Here is a 16,676-nt window from a genome sequence, read left to right on the forward strand (position 1 = left end):
ATTTAACACGTGAATTCAAAATAATGATGTTATCATAGCTCAATACTATTATGTGCATTGGATAACTGTTACTATATTCTATATACAGAAATAATAATATTAAATGTACAAAAGTAGTACCTTTCTCATCTTTAGTATGCTAATCATGTTATTCTTTTTTGTTATATTTCATATAGTAAGGGAAAGAAGTTAAACTAAAATCTCCATTTATACGAATAGATTATTAGTGTGGATATAGTAAAAATAAATTTGAAAATGATGAGATGAAAAGATGTCTATTATTAGCTCAATACTATTATCTACATCAATAGATGTTTCTGCCACATCAAACTTACTTGGGAACCTAGATGATGCCCTAGTTGATGCCCAGAGAGCTAGTGAGTTATCTCCTGCCTCTGTTGAAGCTTCCAGATGTTTGAGAAGACTAAAGCACCTCCCTCGCTGATGTTTGACAAGACTAAAGCACCTCGCTGGCTGATGAACAGACACGTTGATGTTTGAGAAGACTAAAGCACATCGATTGCTGATGAACAGACACGTTGAAGACACGTGAAATATTTTTTTCTTTTCGGTTTAAACTTGTGTCTCTCTCTCATTTTTAGATTTTGTAATAGGCATTGAGAAAAAAAAAGATTTTGTAATGGGGTTGACTTTAACACATTCATAGCAGATTTCAGACGCAATCGTTTCTTCTCCGGATAAAAATAATGTTGTTATTGCAAAAAAAATGCTCTGTTTTCCCAATAGAGTTTGTGGGTTAGTATGTTTTTTGAATCTTGTTGTTAGATGCTTCTGTATGCAGCCTGTGTTTGCTTTAGTTCTAAACTTTTTCAAATAATGTTTTGTTGTTGGTAGTTAGAGGATATGTGACTGGAACTACTGACACATCTTTATGGACGGTATACAAGAAAGGTGTTAGGAACTTTTGTGTGAATGTTCTCTCTGATGGTACTGTTTCATTTGTTGCCTTCTTCTTCAAGTGCATGTCAGACGATACATTCATGAACTGATTCCTAAAATTTGTAGGATTAGTTAAAAACCAGAAGCTGCCAGCTAATATACTCACACCAACAACTAAGGCTGAGGATCATGATGTGCCCATTACTCCAAATGAGGTCTAATAATCTGTTACAAAATTGCTTAGTTCTGTGCTGCTTCTTAATCGGTGAATGACTTTGCTTGCAGATAGTTGAAAGTGGATTCATGACTCAAGCTGAATTTGACGAAGCAAGTATGAAAGCTTTGATGAGCTTGTTTGAGTTTGGCCAGGTTAGTTACAAAGCCATAAGCTGTTATGGTTTTAAAGAATCTTATTATGATTGAGAGACCACAAGAAGAAACCAGATTCTTTATATATTTTTTTACCTTGCTTCAATACTCGAATCGTGTGATTTGTTGGAAGGTCTTTTAGATTCTAAATATATTCATATGATTCTTCAGCGTGTGGCCAAGGAGCATGGACTGATACTGGTGGACACAGAGTATGAGTTTGGAAAAAGTAGCGATGGATCCATCTTATTGATTGATGAGGTTAGTTAATAAGACTTTCTCCTTGTATCCGTATCATCCCTATTTGAATGCACACAAATCTGTTTAACTGCCAAATTTACTGATAAGAATCATCTACTTGTTGTATATAAGATTCATACCCCGGATTCAAGCAGATACTGGCTTGCTGGTTCTTATGAAGAGCGCTTCCAGGACGGTCTTGAGCCTGAAAATGTTGATAAGGTCAGTGTATTTTTTCCTGTTTTATTGGTTTCTTATGCGTTGTTCATCACATGCTCACTCTTCTTCTTTTTTTATCTACACTGGAGTTCATAAGATTGTGGTTTAAAGAGAATTGCAATCCATATGAGGACGAGGTTATGCTTACTACATCTTCAGAATGTAAATTCCAGCATTTATATGAGAAAACTCTCTGCTTAAGGGCCTGTTCGTTTCTCCATCTGAATGAATCATCTGGATGGAGATGAGAGTTTTGTTCGTTTAGACATTAAAAGCACAAGTCATTTGAATGGTTCATTTGAATGAGTATTAAAAATCTAGGCTTAATTTTTAGAATGAAGATGGTCCATTCAAATGATCCAAATTGGACCATTTGAATGGAGATAGTCCATTCAAAATAGCATAATGTCTATTATACCCTTTATATAATTTACAAAATTAAAATTTAACTTAATATTTTTTTTACTCACGAAAAATGACAAAACTACAATACATATTTTCTCACCAAAACTACGAATAATTTTTTCCGCCAAAACCCAAAATATGCATTTTCTCGCCAAAACCGCAAAATGTGTTTTTCATCAAAATGTGTTTTCTCGCTAAAACCGCAAAAACATGTTTTCTTACCAAAACCAAAAACGTGTTTTTCCGCCAAATCGCAAAAATGTGTTTTCCCGCTAAAACGCGTTTTCCTACCAAAAGCACAAAAATGTACTTTCCGCAAAAACGCAAAAATGTGGTTTTCCGCCAAAACCGCAAAAATGTGGTTTCCCGCCAAAACGGCAAAAACGCAGTTTCCCGCCAAAACCGCAAAACGCATTTTTTCGCCAAAATCGCAAAATGCGGTTTCCCGCAAAAAAAACGCAAAATGCGGTTTCCCGCAAAACGCGGTTTTCCACCAAAATCGCAAAACCGCAGTTTTTCGCAAAAACCGCAAAAACGCGCTTTCCTGCCAAAACCGCAAAAACGCAGTTTCCCGCCAAAATTACAAAATGTGGTTTCCCGCAAAAATCGCAAAATGCGATTTCCCGCAAAAGCCGCAAAATGCGGTTTCCCTCAAAAACCGCAAAATGCGGTTTCCCGCAAAACGCGGTTTTCCGCCAAAATCGCAAAACCGCGGATTTTCGCAAAAAACCGCAAAAACTCGCTTTCCTGCCAAAATTGCAAAATGTGGTTTTTCGCCAAAACCGCACAAATGTGATTTCCTGCAAAAACCGCAAAAATGTGGTTTCCCGCAAAAACCGCAAAAATGTGGTTTCCCGCAAAACCGCAGAACCGCAAATTCACGATTTTCCGCAAAAACCGTATAACGCGGTTTCCCGCAAAAACCGCAAAAATGCGGTTTCCCGCAAAAACCGCAAAATCGCGGTTTTCCGCAAAAACCGCAAAACCGTAGTTTCCCGCAAAAACCGCAAAAACCCATTTTCCGCCAAAACCTCAAAACGCATTTTCCCGCCAAAACTCCAAAAATGTGTTTTCCACCAAAATCGTAAAACTTTAAAACGCAGTTTTCCGCCAAAACGCGTTTTTCTGCCAAAATGCTAATTTTAAAATAATTTTTGTTATAAATATATCAGATAAAATAATTAAAATTATTATAGTTGAAATTAATATATCAAGTAATGGTTAAATAAAAACAATGACATTTTGATAATTTGTTTAGATGATTCATCTAGATAAATCATTTGGATGGACAAACAAACATAAGATCAATTGAGATGATTCATCTAGATGAATCACTTGAATGAACAAACAAACATCCCATAAAATCTGAATAGATCATGTGGATAGAACATACAAATAGATCATTTGAATGGAGATGACAGATGGTGAAACGAACAGGCCCTAAGTTGTTGGTGTCTATATTTTTTTCAGGTCCTCCCTGCTGCTCCAGCAGAACTCGTTACTGAATTAGCTTGGCGGTATGTTTTTTTTTTAATCTGTAAACTCGCATATAAACTTCCTTGACAAAAACATTGAACGTTTACAGAGACTGTGTGAGATTAAAACATTTGATGGACACTGTTAGCTTTCGCTGTTAGTATTGGTTTTAAAGAAGTGATGGAAGATTAACCGGTGACTACTACTATGGCAGGTACATTTTCTTGTATGAAACTATAACTAGATCAAGAATTGACATTCTTCCTACACAGGTTTGATCATGTTCACCTCAAAGTCTTCACTTTTGTGATTTTTGTTAACATTTGAGATTAAGAAGCGTATTTGATGCGTACTGCGTAGCGGTATCAGCAGGAACCAATACATGACCGAATCTCAAGAAACACAAGCCAAGCACTTTCATCTCTCCTGTCAACTTTAATCTTTTTGATATAATGACTGAAGCCAAGGAAGCAGATAGCACAAGTATTGTTTCTTGTTGCATTTCTATGTCATATTTTCCTAAATGAAAGAACTTGAGTTCGAATAAGATATTTAAATGGCCAGAAGAAAATAATTAAAGAACAGCTAAGTAAGCAGCATTTGGAAAAAAAAAACTATATATAGTTTACTAATCGAGTAGAATAAGAAGAAAACTAAGTCCTTTATAATAACAGAGTCAACGTGAATGTAGCTATCTTTCTGGAAGACTTTGAATCAGTTCTTGACTTGATCCACATATATTTTTAGTACAACTGTTACCGAACATTTCCATATAAATTGGTTGGATCATTCTTATTAAATGCATTGAAATCGAGAGAAATCTTCTAGGGAAGTGAAAGATGGACTATCAAACATGTGCAAATACTCTTATAATAAATTAAGCTTTTATATATATGAGGATCATGTCCGCCGAATATTACATTGTTCCCCTACAAAGGGATGGCTTGGATTGAGCGAAAGGCAAACAAATCATGAGAACGTGAAGAGATAAATGATCGAGACTCACTCTACCAATAACATTATCCATTTTATTTTTCTGTTAAAGCATTTATGAAGCATACATGTGTTAAGATTATCAAATGTTAACGTACTTCTGAAGTTATGGGATATACATGTCATTATTATCCAGGTTGTGAATTAGTATGCGAGAAGGAAAATACAATGTGAAACAGTTCTTTACTAAGGAAATGCAATATGAAAGCTAATGATGATTACACCTTATGTTTGTTATATATAAAAGACAATTTGAGAAAGATGGCATTGTAGTATTGTACTTCGGGTCAGTATTCCTTCAAACTCTAAAACGTCTACTGACCTTTTACTTTTGAGAGAAGACAAAAATGGGAAAATATTCATTACAAAGTAGATTTTGCTGACTTCTACCCTTTTGCTTTTCGAGTATGTGAACTCTATCAATTATTAAATTTCCTTTTTATGTGACCAAATTAAAGTTTATAATAAGTAGAATTTGATATGGTAGTATGTCAACAAAAGTACGTAAAAAGGATTCATGCAACTAGAAAAGTATTATCCTTCAAAAAATGATTTATGTTAAATCTTATTCAGTAAATTTGTTAAAATCTACATTTTGATATTTTGCAATATTTATAAGGACTCTGAAACTCAAATATATTAGTTCGTTAATGAATTCAAAACGAATTATTAGAAATTAAGCTATTCGGGTTGGAAAGCACCCAGTACGCTTCAATTTGTGGTCGCTCTTCCACTTACAAATTAGTTGACACTTTACACCATTAATATACAAAAAACAGAACATATAAAGTCAACTTGGTTGAATATTTCCGTGAAACAGAAATTGTCGTCCAAGTCCAAAAAGACTGCATTTTGCTAATCACGAAGCTCCGCATCATCAAATCTAAAACGTCTATTGGAGTTATGGCTACGTGTCGAGATCATGATGCACTAGAAATCTAGTGTGCACTTAGACGTAGTGGAACCAAAATCCCACGAGCGGACTCCAAGTCTCCAACCACGTTGAGATTGAGGACCAGAAAAAAAAATCAGCCACGCGTTATTAGGGACCACTTATATTATAGGAAATCTGTAATTGTCAAAGTAACTAATTGTGTGAGTGAGAAAAGAGAGAGAAGAGAAAGAAGTTAGATCTCCGGCGTTCGGTCGGCGTGTGAGCGTCCGTGCCGACGCCGGAGTCCTTTTCTATTTTCTTGTTTTGTTTCTCGTGGCTCCCTCTTCATCTTACTGTCAGCGGGGGCCTTGTCCGAGTTCTGGTTGCGTCTCCATCTCTGTCGGTGGGTCGGGATTGGAGTTATGACGCGTCCGCTTAAGGGTTTCCGTGGAGAGGGAGTGGTCAGCTTCGTCGAGTGGTGTGTTCTCCGGGTGGTGGAGGCTTCATCAGATCCACAAACGCCGGCTCAAGCTTCCGGGAAGAAGGTCTCCCTCAGATCTTTCTTCGCCGGCTTTTGTTTTTCGGAGTGCGGAAGCTACTAAAGATCCGCGCTGCCGCTTAGTAACCCGTGATATTTGGGTTTAATCTTCTAGTTCTGGTTTGTTCTTAATCCGGTGAGTTTTGCAGTAAAGACGGGGATGGGTCACTCCGGTAGATGAGAGATCTCTGGCTAGATGACGATTCCGTTGAAAGGCGTAGGCTTTCTTGGACCGCGTGTAGAGGGTTTTAAGTAGTACAAAGCCGCTAGAGTCATTGAGGTTTGACTGATCTAACCGGCGTGACGACAGCGCGGTGAAGAGCGGTGATGATTTCGGGTGGAGGCGTCGGTGAGTTCCGAGCTCCGACGAACAGGTGTTGTGAAGGTGGTTGTTTCGGCGGCGGTGAGACGGAAACGGTCTGAGTAGAGGAGATGAATACGCGTATCGCGTTTTGGTGCAGAGCTCCCCACGTGGTGAGCCACCTCCTCGACGGGCTTTCTGTGCTGGGCCGTTCGGATTTCGAGTTTGGACCGCAGGCCCAGTTTTAGTTTATCTTTGAGTCTGTATGCATGTGGGCTTGTAGACCGCTTCTTGATGTAATCGGGCTTTAGCTGTTTTATTGGGTTTGACTTATTTTATAATTAAAAACACTATGAGGAAAAAAAAAAAACTAATTGTGTGAAGTTGGTACTATGCTATCTACAGTATATACACTATTACATCTTAAATTAACATTTGATAAACTAATAATTTAATAGATTAATATAAAAGAACTCTAATTTCAAAATCAAATTTTAAATTCATATGCAGATAGTATTTATTTTTCATTTTCTCATTTTCTCATTTTCTCATTTTCAATCGTATTATGTAATATTTTTTATTAAATCATCATCTCCTAATCCCCTAGTTTTGATAGGATTGCTTACCATTCTCGTAGCTGCGGATGTTAAAACTTCATCATCATTTTTCATTGTATGCAGTTTTATACGTTTTAGGAGATGTACTTCCTGTAGTATTTTGGACTTAGAATAGCCTTGAGTCCAGGTGCACAAAACAAAGAATAGCCTTGAGTCCAATTCAATAGAGCATAAGATATACAAGAGAATAATTTACTCACGCTTGGTTTGGTTATATAGAAACCAAGTGTGAGTAATTCAGGTTTGTTGTAATGTAATGGCATTGGTATTATGGTATATAATGGCTGATTTTTTTTTTTTTTTTTTGATAATCGTGGGGGTTCCCAGGCGGTAAACCCAGATTAATCCCCACGAGGCTTTCCATCCGGGCACGCACGGTTATAGGCGGGAAGGTGGCCAAAGCGACTCGAACCCAGGGCAGACACTCCAGCTGGAGTTCGGCCAAAAGCTCTTGGTTTATATATATATAAACCATGGCTGATTAAGTTAATGATTTTTAAATCTAATAGATGTGGTTCAGCATGTGAACATATAATACTGGAGATTGTGTTAGGGTGTTTTAAAAGATTATCGAAATTCGGTCGCTATATAAAATTCGATCACGTAACGATCAGTAGATAAAGTTTTCTGAAAGATAATCATACAAAATTCAAATATAATTAAACTATGTGGACTGAATTTCCCAATGAACCAAACTCTTATAATCCATGGAAACTTGTATGTAGCAATGAGATATAAAAGCTTTTCACAGAAGTTCTTGACGTTACCTCTCCGAAAGTTTCAGAGAAGCACCCCAACTCCTCTTATTTGTGACTAACCATTTACATGAAGCATGCATAATCTTCTCCTCTAGCAACTTAGTTTCCTTGAGATGTGAGGGCTAAAGATAATTTTGTAAACATTATTATATTTTTAACAACAATTTCGCAACCTATATCTATATATTAGTTTTAGAATTAGGAGTAAGTCAACATTTCATGTCATTATGCCCACAACCAGGGCTTACTAACAAACCACGCGTAAAACGATTTATTTATTTTTTTTGAGAAAAGGCATTCAAGTAAAACGATTTATTAACTTAAAAAAAACATGAAAGTCAATGATTTTCCTAGATGATTACTTACATTATTTTGATATTTTTCATATAGATTAAGAAAATAATATTTTGAATTATATAGAGATATCACTCCACCAAAATCTGATCCAGACTAGCTATGTACTAATAATATATTAATTTAACTAATATTTTTATGTAATAAAATATTTAAATATCAATGCATTTTTAATAATATTAAAATTAAAATATGTATAAATTGTATTAAAAATCTAAAATAATAATTTTTGCAATAAATATTAAAATATTATTTTTATAAATTAGAAGGAGTATGAAATTGTGGATCCAAGACTATCGCAATTGTTTATAAAAAAATATGGAGAGCAAATTTTAGTGTTGCATTTTTAATAAAAGAAAATTTATGTTGGATGAAAAATGTAAGAAAACAAAAACAAAAATCTAATTGTGCCCGTATTCAAACTATCTTCTCTATAAAATATTACTCTTCGAATCTGGATTTTGAAAAGCTAGTTCCAGATCTCTGAAATATTATGTGCATAAAATACATAATTTTTTAAAAAAAAATCTGAAATCATTTTAGTAATTCATTATTATATTTCTTTTTATTTTGTTATTTAAATAGTAAGAGAAGACTTTATTTGGGGATCAAAAATATGTGAGATCCGGTCGTTAACATCAAAGCAATTACTGTACCACAAAAATAAAATAAAATAAATAAATAAAAAGCTGGAAGCCGGATGCTTACGACTCTTCCTTTCGTTGCCTTGCCAATTTTCTCTGTATATAAATCTGCCGTCTTGCCAAAGTGAAATATCTATCCATAAGCGTCTTCTGTTTCTTCTTCTTCGATCATAGAGGAATTCAATGTCGACCTACAAGCTCAATTACACTGTACTTTCATCTCCCTCGTCACTCTGTTCCTTCTGCTTTTGCATGTTTTGGGTTTTGCGTGTTTCTTCAATCTCTCTCTGCTGTTTCTTTTTATCGTCTAAAAGTTCGATTTTTTTTTTAAAATGTAAAATCTCTATGATGGCAATTCTTTTGACATTTGATTTTGGAAATTGAGAGAATGCGGAGAGAAAGGGGTTTTTTCTTAGTTTACTGAGTTTATGTCTTATCTTCAAAAAGGTTATCTCTTTAAAATCAGAACATTGTTTAACTTTACTGAGTTTTTTTTCTCTCGGCAGGATTCTTTTGGAAACGGAGATGCAAACAGTAGTTTGAGATCAAACCCAGAAAATGGTTTCAGTGATTTGTCTCAATCAGAGAAAGCTGTTCAGGAGCTTCTTACTCAACAGACTCCTATGCAAGCAACTGATGATCATCTCATTGAGTTTTCTGAGGCTTTGAGAAGTAAATTAATTAAGCTTTCTTTTGGGTTTATTTCCCACAAATCAAATAAATAAATAAAAAAGCTTCATGCTTTTTGTCGTTAGGACTCAACTTGTGTTTGCAATGTTTGTGGTGTAGCTGTTGCAAAGGCTTTAAGAGGATCTGCTGAAGGGAAAGCATTGGCTCAAGCTGAGGCTGCTGAGTGGAAGCGTAGATATGAGTTGGAGAGGTCCAAGAACCAAGAGTTGCTGCTTCCCAAAGGTTTAGCTTTTAATTGATTTCTAGGTGACCTTCACTAAGTAGCTTTGGTTTGAATAATATGTATGTTTTTTTTTCTGGTTTGTATCACAGCACCGTTGAATGGAGTGTGTGCGGATGAAACGAACAGCAAGGGGATGGATCATTTAGCCAAGTCTGCACGGCTACATGTTCAGGAGAATAATGGGAAAACAGGAAGGTCCTCCTTGGAGCGTATTTGCTCCCATGATGTTCTCCAAGATGGTGAAGCTAATAATGGTTGTAACAACAAACTGAAGCGAAAGGTAAGAATACATGCTTATATTTTCTGGGTATGCAAGTCAGTACACATAAGTAGGCAGCATAGAGCTTACCCGCAGTCAGCACTAGAACATTAATTTAGATGTAAATTTGTTCTTTTAGCGCTCGTTAAGTATATCCTCAGACTTGGTTATATTCGAAACTGGCCGTAATAGTATAGGAAACCTTAAGCTTAAGCTATAGCAATAAGTAGAGAATGAAAAACACTACCTTCACGTTTTGCATGGTGGTGTATTACATTTTCAGAATCTGATTAACGTGGATGCAGGCATCATTTAAGCTTTCATGGGGATGCAAGGGGCAGGCTAATGACCAACACAAGAAAGAAATCGTCTCTTTTGAGAGTGGTAATATCACTACAGCTGACCGCAGCAGCAAACAGGTACATGTTGCGGGCATTGTCTTTTGTTCTCAGTTCCGTGCACAGTTGTTTAGTATGTAGACTAACCCGAACAACAACTAATCTCAGATTTCACTGACATGGGAGACTAATCCCCAAACTGTCATTATTTTCACTAAACCTAACTCAACTTCTGTACGACTTCTTTCTGTCGAAATGGTCAGGTCTGTATTTATTACCTCTGCACTTGCTACTTTCTCTCAACTCTTTTCAGAAAGTTAAAGATTATTGTTACACAAACCATAAGATGAAGTTTACATATTGATTTTTTCATCCCTTTCAGATGGTTGAGAGACCATAAAGAATCGAACGTTTACGTGGAGCCAAGAGTGAAGGCAGAACTTTTATCAGAATCAAGTTCCTTCGACTTTGTACAAACTTGGGAAGATGGTAAAGATATTCTTATATGCATCATCTGGGCTCCCAGCTAAACTTTTTGTTAAATGCAGACAAAGAAATCTCACTTCTACACCCAAAGGTTGACCTTGTTATAACTCTTGGTGGGGATGGTACTGTTCTATGGGTAAAAAAAGTCAAACCTCACTTCACATATGTGTCCCATTTTTTTGTAATAAGATCTAACATGGAACATCTTGACGTTTACAGGCAGCATCAATGTTCAAAGGACCAGTGCCTCCAATTGTTCCATTTTCCATGGGATCTCTTGGATTCATGACTCCTTTCCGTATCCTTTAAAATCTTTTTTTCTTTCATCAGCTTCTTATAAACAGCATTATACTTTTTTTCTTTAACTCTTTATGATACCACAGACAGCGAACAATACCGAGACTGTCTCGAAGCGGTTATAAGGGGTCCAATAAGTATAACACTACGACACAGGTTGCAGTGTCACATCATCAGAGATAAAGCAAGGCATGACTACGAGACAGAAGAGAATACGCTTGTTCTTAACGAAGTCACCATCGACCGTGGGATATCTTCTTACCTCACAAACCTTGAATGCTACTGCGACAACTCGTTTGTCACATGTGTGCAAGGCGACGGACTAATACTGTCTACAACATCTGGTAGCACCGCCTACTCACTCGCAGCTGGAGGGTCAATGGTCCATCCACAGGTACTAATATATGCTCCCTCAAGACAGATCATGAAGGACAATTATTCTGAACTTGATGTTTTTTTTCTGCAGGTTCCTGGGATCTTGTTCACACCAATCTGTCCGCATTCTCTGTCTTTCCGGCCACTGATATTACCGGACCACGTGACGGTGAGAGTGCAAGTGCCGTTCAACAGCAGAAGCTCTGCGTGGGTGTCGTTTGATGGGAAAGGACGGAAACAGCTTGAAGCAGGGGATGCGCTAGTGTGTAGCATAGCACCATGGCCTGTCTCGACGGCTTGCCAGGTCGAATCTACTCATGACTTCCTACGCAGCATCCATGATGGTCTTCACTGGAACCTAAGAAAGACTCAGTCCTCTGATGGCCCTCGTGACACTTGAACAAATATTTTATATCCAGGATTTACTTCTAAAACCATATATACATATATAGTCCTCTGACATCTATCTATCCATCTGCATGCATATAAATAAAGGAAAGTGATGGGTTCCGCTACAGAATCTAGTTTGTATCCATTGTTGGGTGTTAAGGAAATGTAGCTGTTATGAGCAATAACTATGTTGATGGCTTGCAAGTTTTTTACCTACACGCATATAACAACATACATACTGTATATGGAATTCCTAAAGAGTTTTAAGCATTTCAATCCAACAGGCTTCATTTTCTCAACACCATATTCATCTATGTTCTTGCCCAAGCAATCGGTTCCCATACTTTACCAAGAGATATTCGTAAATGCAGCAGAAGAGTTATTAAATCACTAGACTAAAAGGCCTTCGCAAAAGGAGTTAGGGGTCTAATTGGTTAGCTTAGTGTTACGATTTGAATGTATTTACGACCAAAAAGGATTCAACTGTTGTATTTGATTATTTTCATATAGACCAACACATGGACCCATATGTGGGCTGCACAACAAAAAGTATCTAGTCCACTTTTGCGAGAGAGCATATTCTCATCGTTCTACTCAACAAAGATAGAACATGACACGTGGCAACAACCAATTCGCACAAAATCATATTTGGATAGGGAAATAGATAATTTCTCATCAAACTCAACGCTTTCCACACACCCATATCCACCTCCAGACTTCATAAAACACGTTCGACCATATCTCAAGCGCTAACCGATAGGTAACGATTCAGAGAGAGAGAGAGAGAGGGTTAAATCAAACGTAGATTTCAAGCAATGGCATCGATGACAATGACAGCAACGTTCCTCCCAGCCGTCGCTAAGCTTCCGTCCCCCACCGCAGGAAGAAGGATGTCCATGGTCAGAGCCTCAACGAGCGAGAACACACCCAGCTTAGAAGTCAAGGCCAAGGAGGAACAGAAGAGCACCACAATGAGGAGAGATCTCATGTTCACTGCTGCAGCTGCCGCCGTTTGTTCCTTGGCTAAGGTAGCCATGGCGGATGAAGAGGAGCCCAAGCGAGGGACAGAGGCGGCTAAGAAGAAATACGCTCAAGTCTGTGTCACAATGCCTACGGCAAAGATCTGCCGCTACTGATTCAACCATCCCACCTTTCATGTCCCTCTCTCTATCTCTTTCTATTGTTCGGTAACTTTTCTCAAATTTGGTATGTAATCATATATTTGAATCAAAATCTTATAATCTTCGACTAGACTTCCTTTTCATTATAATAAAAACTTAAAAGAAGCATTGCATAGTGAATTACAATATAGTTTCTGAAAACTACATTAACACCAAACCGGCCTAGGTTGACAAATCCAAACTGAAACCAAACTACTAACCTAATTTCATTCAAGCAGAAGCCTATCAAGAGGTCGTCACACATTACCTAATCACCTTAAAACGCAGAGCAATGCCTCTCTCTTCCAACCTCGTGTTAGCAAACACTTTCCCATTCTCATCTCTAACAGTGCATTCCCCTCCACCTATCACCACCGAGCCGCCACCTGATGTCAGCTTACTAATACTCAGCACGTTTCTATCAATCCCCGGAACGAAAAGCACGTTCTTGATCAACTTCCTCACACCCTTCATAGTAATCTTCACATCTCCTTTCCCTTCCGCCATAACAACTTTCCCATCAGCCATTCCAACACGAGCCTTGTACGTTCTATCCAGCGTGGCGAAAACCTTCAGATACGGACTCATATGGTCCGAAGCAGTCGAGTACACCATCCACACATCGTCACCGTAAGTGAAATCGCCCGTAGTCACAGCCAACATCAAATGCTCTGGCTTCCCGTTCTTCGCTGTACAACCTCTCGCACACTCCCCTCCTCTCCTCGCTCCACACACATGGCACTGTCCACTCGTGTCACTACGGTAACAGTCTTCTTGATTGTGATCATACTTCTTGCACAAGCCATCACACCACATCTGCTCGGACTTGGCCTTCGCAAGACTCTTGTGATGCTTCTTGAGCTGTTGCGTCATGTATTCCCCTGGATGATCTCCAAACAGTTCGAGAATCCCTACCAGATCGTTGAGAGTCATATCGGGAAGACTCATGATCTCCTCCAGCATCGCAATCGAATCATCGTACATCCACGAGAGCGATGTCAACAGCTTGGTGATGACCTCGTCGTCGGGCTTGGGATTCCCGTAACGGCGAAACCGTTCGACGATATCCAAAACTCTCTCCAAGTAACCGTCCATCGATTCTCCGTCGTACATCGCGAGATCCTCGAACTCCTTCGCTAGCTTGGGGCGATTCGGTTCCTCGTTGCCTGATTTGAGCAGATCCCAGAGATCCTTGGCGGAGGCGACGGAGAATGTGTTGCGGTAGGTGGAAGGCGGGAGGGAAGACTGGAGGATCTTGAGAGCTTTCATGTCGCTGATCGCGCGGTCTCTCCACTCGGCGAGTTCTTTGGGGCTGATCCTCGCCGCTAGCTCTGGGAGCTTCGTTGGATCGAACGGGACTCCGTTCGCGACGACGTCCCATACTCCGTTCTCCACTAGCTTTTTCTTCGCGTTTGGAGCCCACTGTTTGTAGTTTAGGTCATCGGAAACGGGGATTTGTTTATTCGCCGCCGCCATTGCTGTAACCGTCAGTATATTCTCTTGGAACAAGGAAAGCGATTAATAAACTATTCGCCTCAGCTCACACCTTCTATTTAAACACAAACCGAAAACCCTAAGTTACATTTTGAAATCGCCAAATGAGCGGGAGTTCGGTTTTTGTTCTATTCTTGGTTCGGTTTAGCGCAATTCGAAAATGTATGTAACTTTTTTTGGTAAAAAAAATGTATGTAACTTTTAGTATATTCGGCTCAGTTTCTTCAGTTGCGTTTTAATTTCATGTGATAAAATTCAATGCATTTTCAGAATTGGGTTGATATGGAGCTTTGGAATCGGTTTTGGTTCCTATATATATAATTGGGATGAGTGTTCTATTTGATCATGTTAGTTAGTGATGGATTTGGACAATAATGCAACCAAAGCAGTAGTTGATGATACAAGTACATCAGTAAATGTTTAACTATCTAATCTATTAAAACTGAAGTACAAATAGTAATTAACCCTAAGTTTTGCACAAAAATTACAATACTATGCCACTGAATTATCATTAACTATTTTTTTTATAAATCATCATTTATTATCTTATAAGCTGTATGTGTTAACTATAACTAACAAAACAAAACAAATGAATTTATTAAAATTCTACGGGAATCACTCATATATTCACATTCCTTATCCAATAAATTCTATTAATATTTCAAATGATTTTGGAATATAAAAAGGGAATATTATCATTTATATTAACTAATTTACATATCTTACCTACAACGTAGATCTTTAACGTGATTGACTCCACATAATCCAACTATTAAATACAAAATCATAATATTATACTGATATGCATGACCCTATATATATAAAACTCTCCGCTCACTTTCTACATATTCAGAACACACCACGAACAAAAACTCCACCAACCAAAGTTTTTTCTTCTCAACGATGTAGATTCAATACGTTATATTTCAGACCTCCATTGACTTTTTGTCTAATACATTATCTGATCACTGAAACTACTTTTATCATTAATAAAGACTGATTTCGTTATTTTGTTTGAGTAACATCAACATTTTCGTGAACTACTTACTTTCTACAATAATGCATTTGCTGTTATTTTGGATAAATTAATTTAATAATTTTCCAATATTTCTAAGATGTGTGCAAGAATCAGTCATAAGCCAAACATAAATTATAAGGCAAAGGTTCAATCTGTATTCTAATCCTAACGATTCTAAATTGCTTTCTTCTTATTAATGATGTTTTAATTTCAGTAGTACACAAGATAAAATGGAAGAAAGTATAATTTTTTTTTACTAACAAGAAAACCACATCGTTTTTTTCCTAGAAAAAGTAACTGACACCTAATGAACTTTTGTTCTTAAAATGTATATTTTACCTAGATGATCCAAATCATAACTATTATGTAATATTTGATAGTGATGGTTTTTACTAATTTTAACAACAAAAATAGACTATATTTAAATGTTTTTAACTATATTCTTTATTATTTCAGTACCTCCGTAAAAATTCACTTATATTATATAGATTTGGTAATACCAAATTCTAAAATAGTTGTGCATTATTATACGTTAAATAAAATAAAAATTGTAAGAATAATTAAATGTGTATTGAAAACGATATTTAAAAAAAGATATGCATATTAGTGTCATATAAAAAACACATATAAAAACATATTTAGGTACATTTACATTATATAATGGTGATACATCTAAAATCTATAATGATTGTATGAAAAAAGAAAAAAAATTCAAAAACACAAAAAATCAATATATAAAAATAAAATAAAAATTAACACCCGCACGGGCGTGCGGGTCACGATCTAGTATCTATTAAATTAAGATGTGAGAAATGAATCGAGAGAAGTATGAGATTCCTTTAACTGAGGAGTTTGGGTGACTTAACAGATGCTGCTAATGCTATGTAACCAAAGCATACATAGAGCTCTTAAGTTTATGAACAGCTTCATTGCTTAACAGGAGGAGACTCTGAAAGTTTCTATGCAATCTTGTGAATGGCTCTGCTGAGAAGATAAACCGAGTAAGCTAGCTGAGGCGAAAGTTCTCATCGCCAAAGGGGTATCCATTGCACTCTATAAAGTAGGAAAGAGTGTAACACATCAGAATATTAGTATTATTGTTATAAAACTTCAATTTACAAGAACATATGCAGTTTTTTACCTGTAAAATAAACGTTGCGGCTACAGAACGCATTGCCCATTTCACAAACTGGGCAACACTAACATCCACAATTTTAAATTTATATAAATCATCGTATATTCTATTGCCCATTGCCGG

The 16,676-nt window shown here is 37.0% G+C and overlaps 3 protein-coding genes and 1 pseudogene across 3 annotated transcripts; 3 read left to right on the forward strand and 1 right to left on the reverse strand.

Moving 5' to 3' along the window:
• The first annotated feature begins 411 nt into the window (after positions 1 to 411).
• Positions 412 to 4,062, forward strand: LOC108858860 (phosphoribosylaminoimidazole-succinocarboxamide synthase, chloroplastic-like; annotated as a pseudogene).
• A 4,643-nt stretch (positions 4,063 to 8,705) lies between these two features.
• On the forward strand, positions 8,706 to 12,047 carry LOC108862345 (NAD(H) kinase 1). The gene is made up of 11 exons (XM_018636443.2): positions 8,706 to 8,898; positions 9,195 to 9,360; positions 9,478 to 9,600; positions 9,691 to 9,881; positions 10,166 to 10,279; positions 10,367 to 10,461; positions 10,581 to 10,687; positions 10,747 to 10,820; positions 10,904 to 10,982; positions 11,068 to 11,375; positions 11,448 to 12,047. The coding sequence occupies exons 1-11, from the start codon at positions 8,872 to 8,874 to the stop codon at positions 11,754 to 11,756; spliced, it is 1,593 nt and encodes a 530-aa protein (XP_018491945.1). The 5' UTR covers positions 8,706 to 8,871; the 3' UTR covers positions 11,757 to 12,047.
• A 407-nt stretch (positions 12,048 to 12,454) lies between these two features.
• LOC108862347 (photosystem II 5 kDa protein, chloroplastic) lies at positions 12,455 to 12,997 on the forward strand. Its single transcript, XM_018636446.2, has one exon. The coding sequence runs from the start codon at positions 12,562 to 12,564 to the stop codon at positions 12,880 to 12,882; it is 321 nt and encodes a 106-aa protein (XP_018491948.2). The 5' UTR covers positions 12,455 to 12,561; the 3' UTR covers positions 12,883 to 12,997.
• Positions 12,998 to 13,170: 173 nt separating this feature from the next.
• Positions 13,171 to 14,382, reverse strand: LOC108838870 (uncharacterized). The gene has a single exon (XM_018611737.2). The coding sequence runs from the start codon at positions 14,380 to 14,382 to the stop codon at positions 13,171 to 13,173; it is 1,212 nt and encodes a 403-aa protein (XP_018467239.1).
• Positions 14,383 to 16,676: the final 2,294 nt, after the last annotated feature.

The sequence above is a fragment of the Raphanus sativus genome, chromosome 5 (assembly GCF_000801105.2).
Source record: "Raphanus sativus cultivar WK10039 chromosome 5, ASM80110v3, whole genome shotgun sequence".
In the NCBI taxonomy this organism is placed as follows: Eukaryota; Viridiplantae; Streptophyta; class Magnoliopsida; order Brassicales; family Brassicaceae; genus Raphanus; species Raphanus sativus.

Coding starts and splice junctions, on each gene's coding strand:
- LOC108862347 (XM_018636446.2), top strand. CDS start 12,562: ATGGCATCGATGACAATGACAGCAACGTTCCTCCCAGCCGTCGCTAAG.
- LOC108862345 (XM_018636443.2), top strand. CDS start 8,872: ATGTCGACCTACAAGCTCAATTACACT. Junction 9,882..10,165: donor ACAACAAACTGAAGCGAAAG/GTAAGAATACAT, acceptor ACGTGGATGCAG/GCATCATTTAAGCTTTCATG. Junction 10,280..10,366: donor CTGACCGCAGCAGCAAACAG/GTACATGTTGCG, acceptor AACTAATCTCAG/ATTTCACTGACATGGGAGAC.
- LOC108838870 (XM_018611737.2), bottom strand. CDS start 14,382: ATGGCGGCGGCGAATAAACAAATCCCCGTTTCCGATGACCTAAACTAC.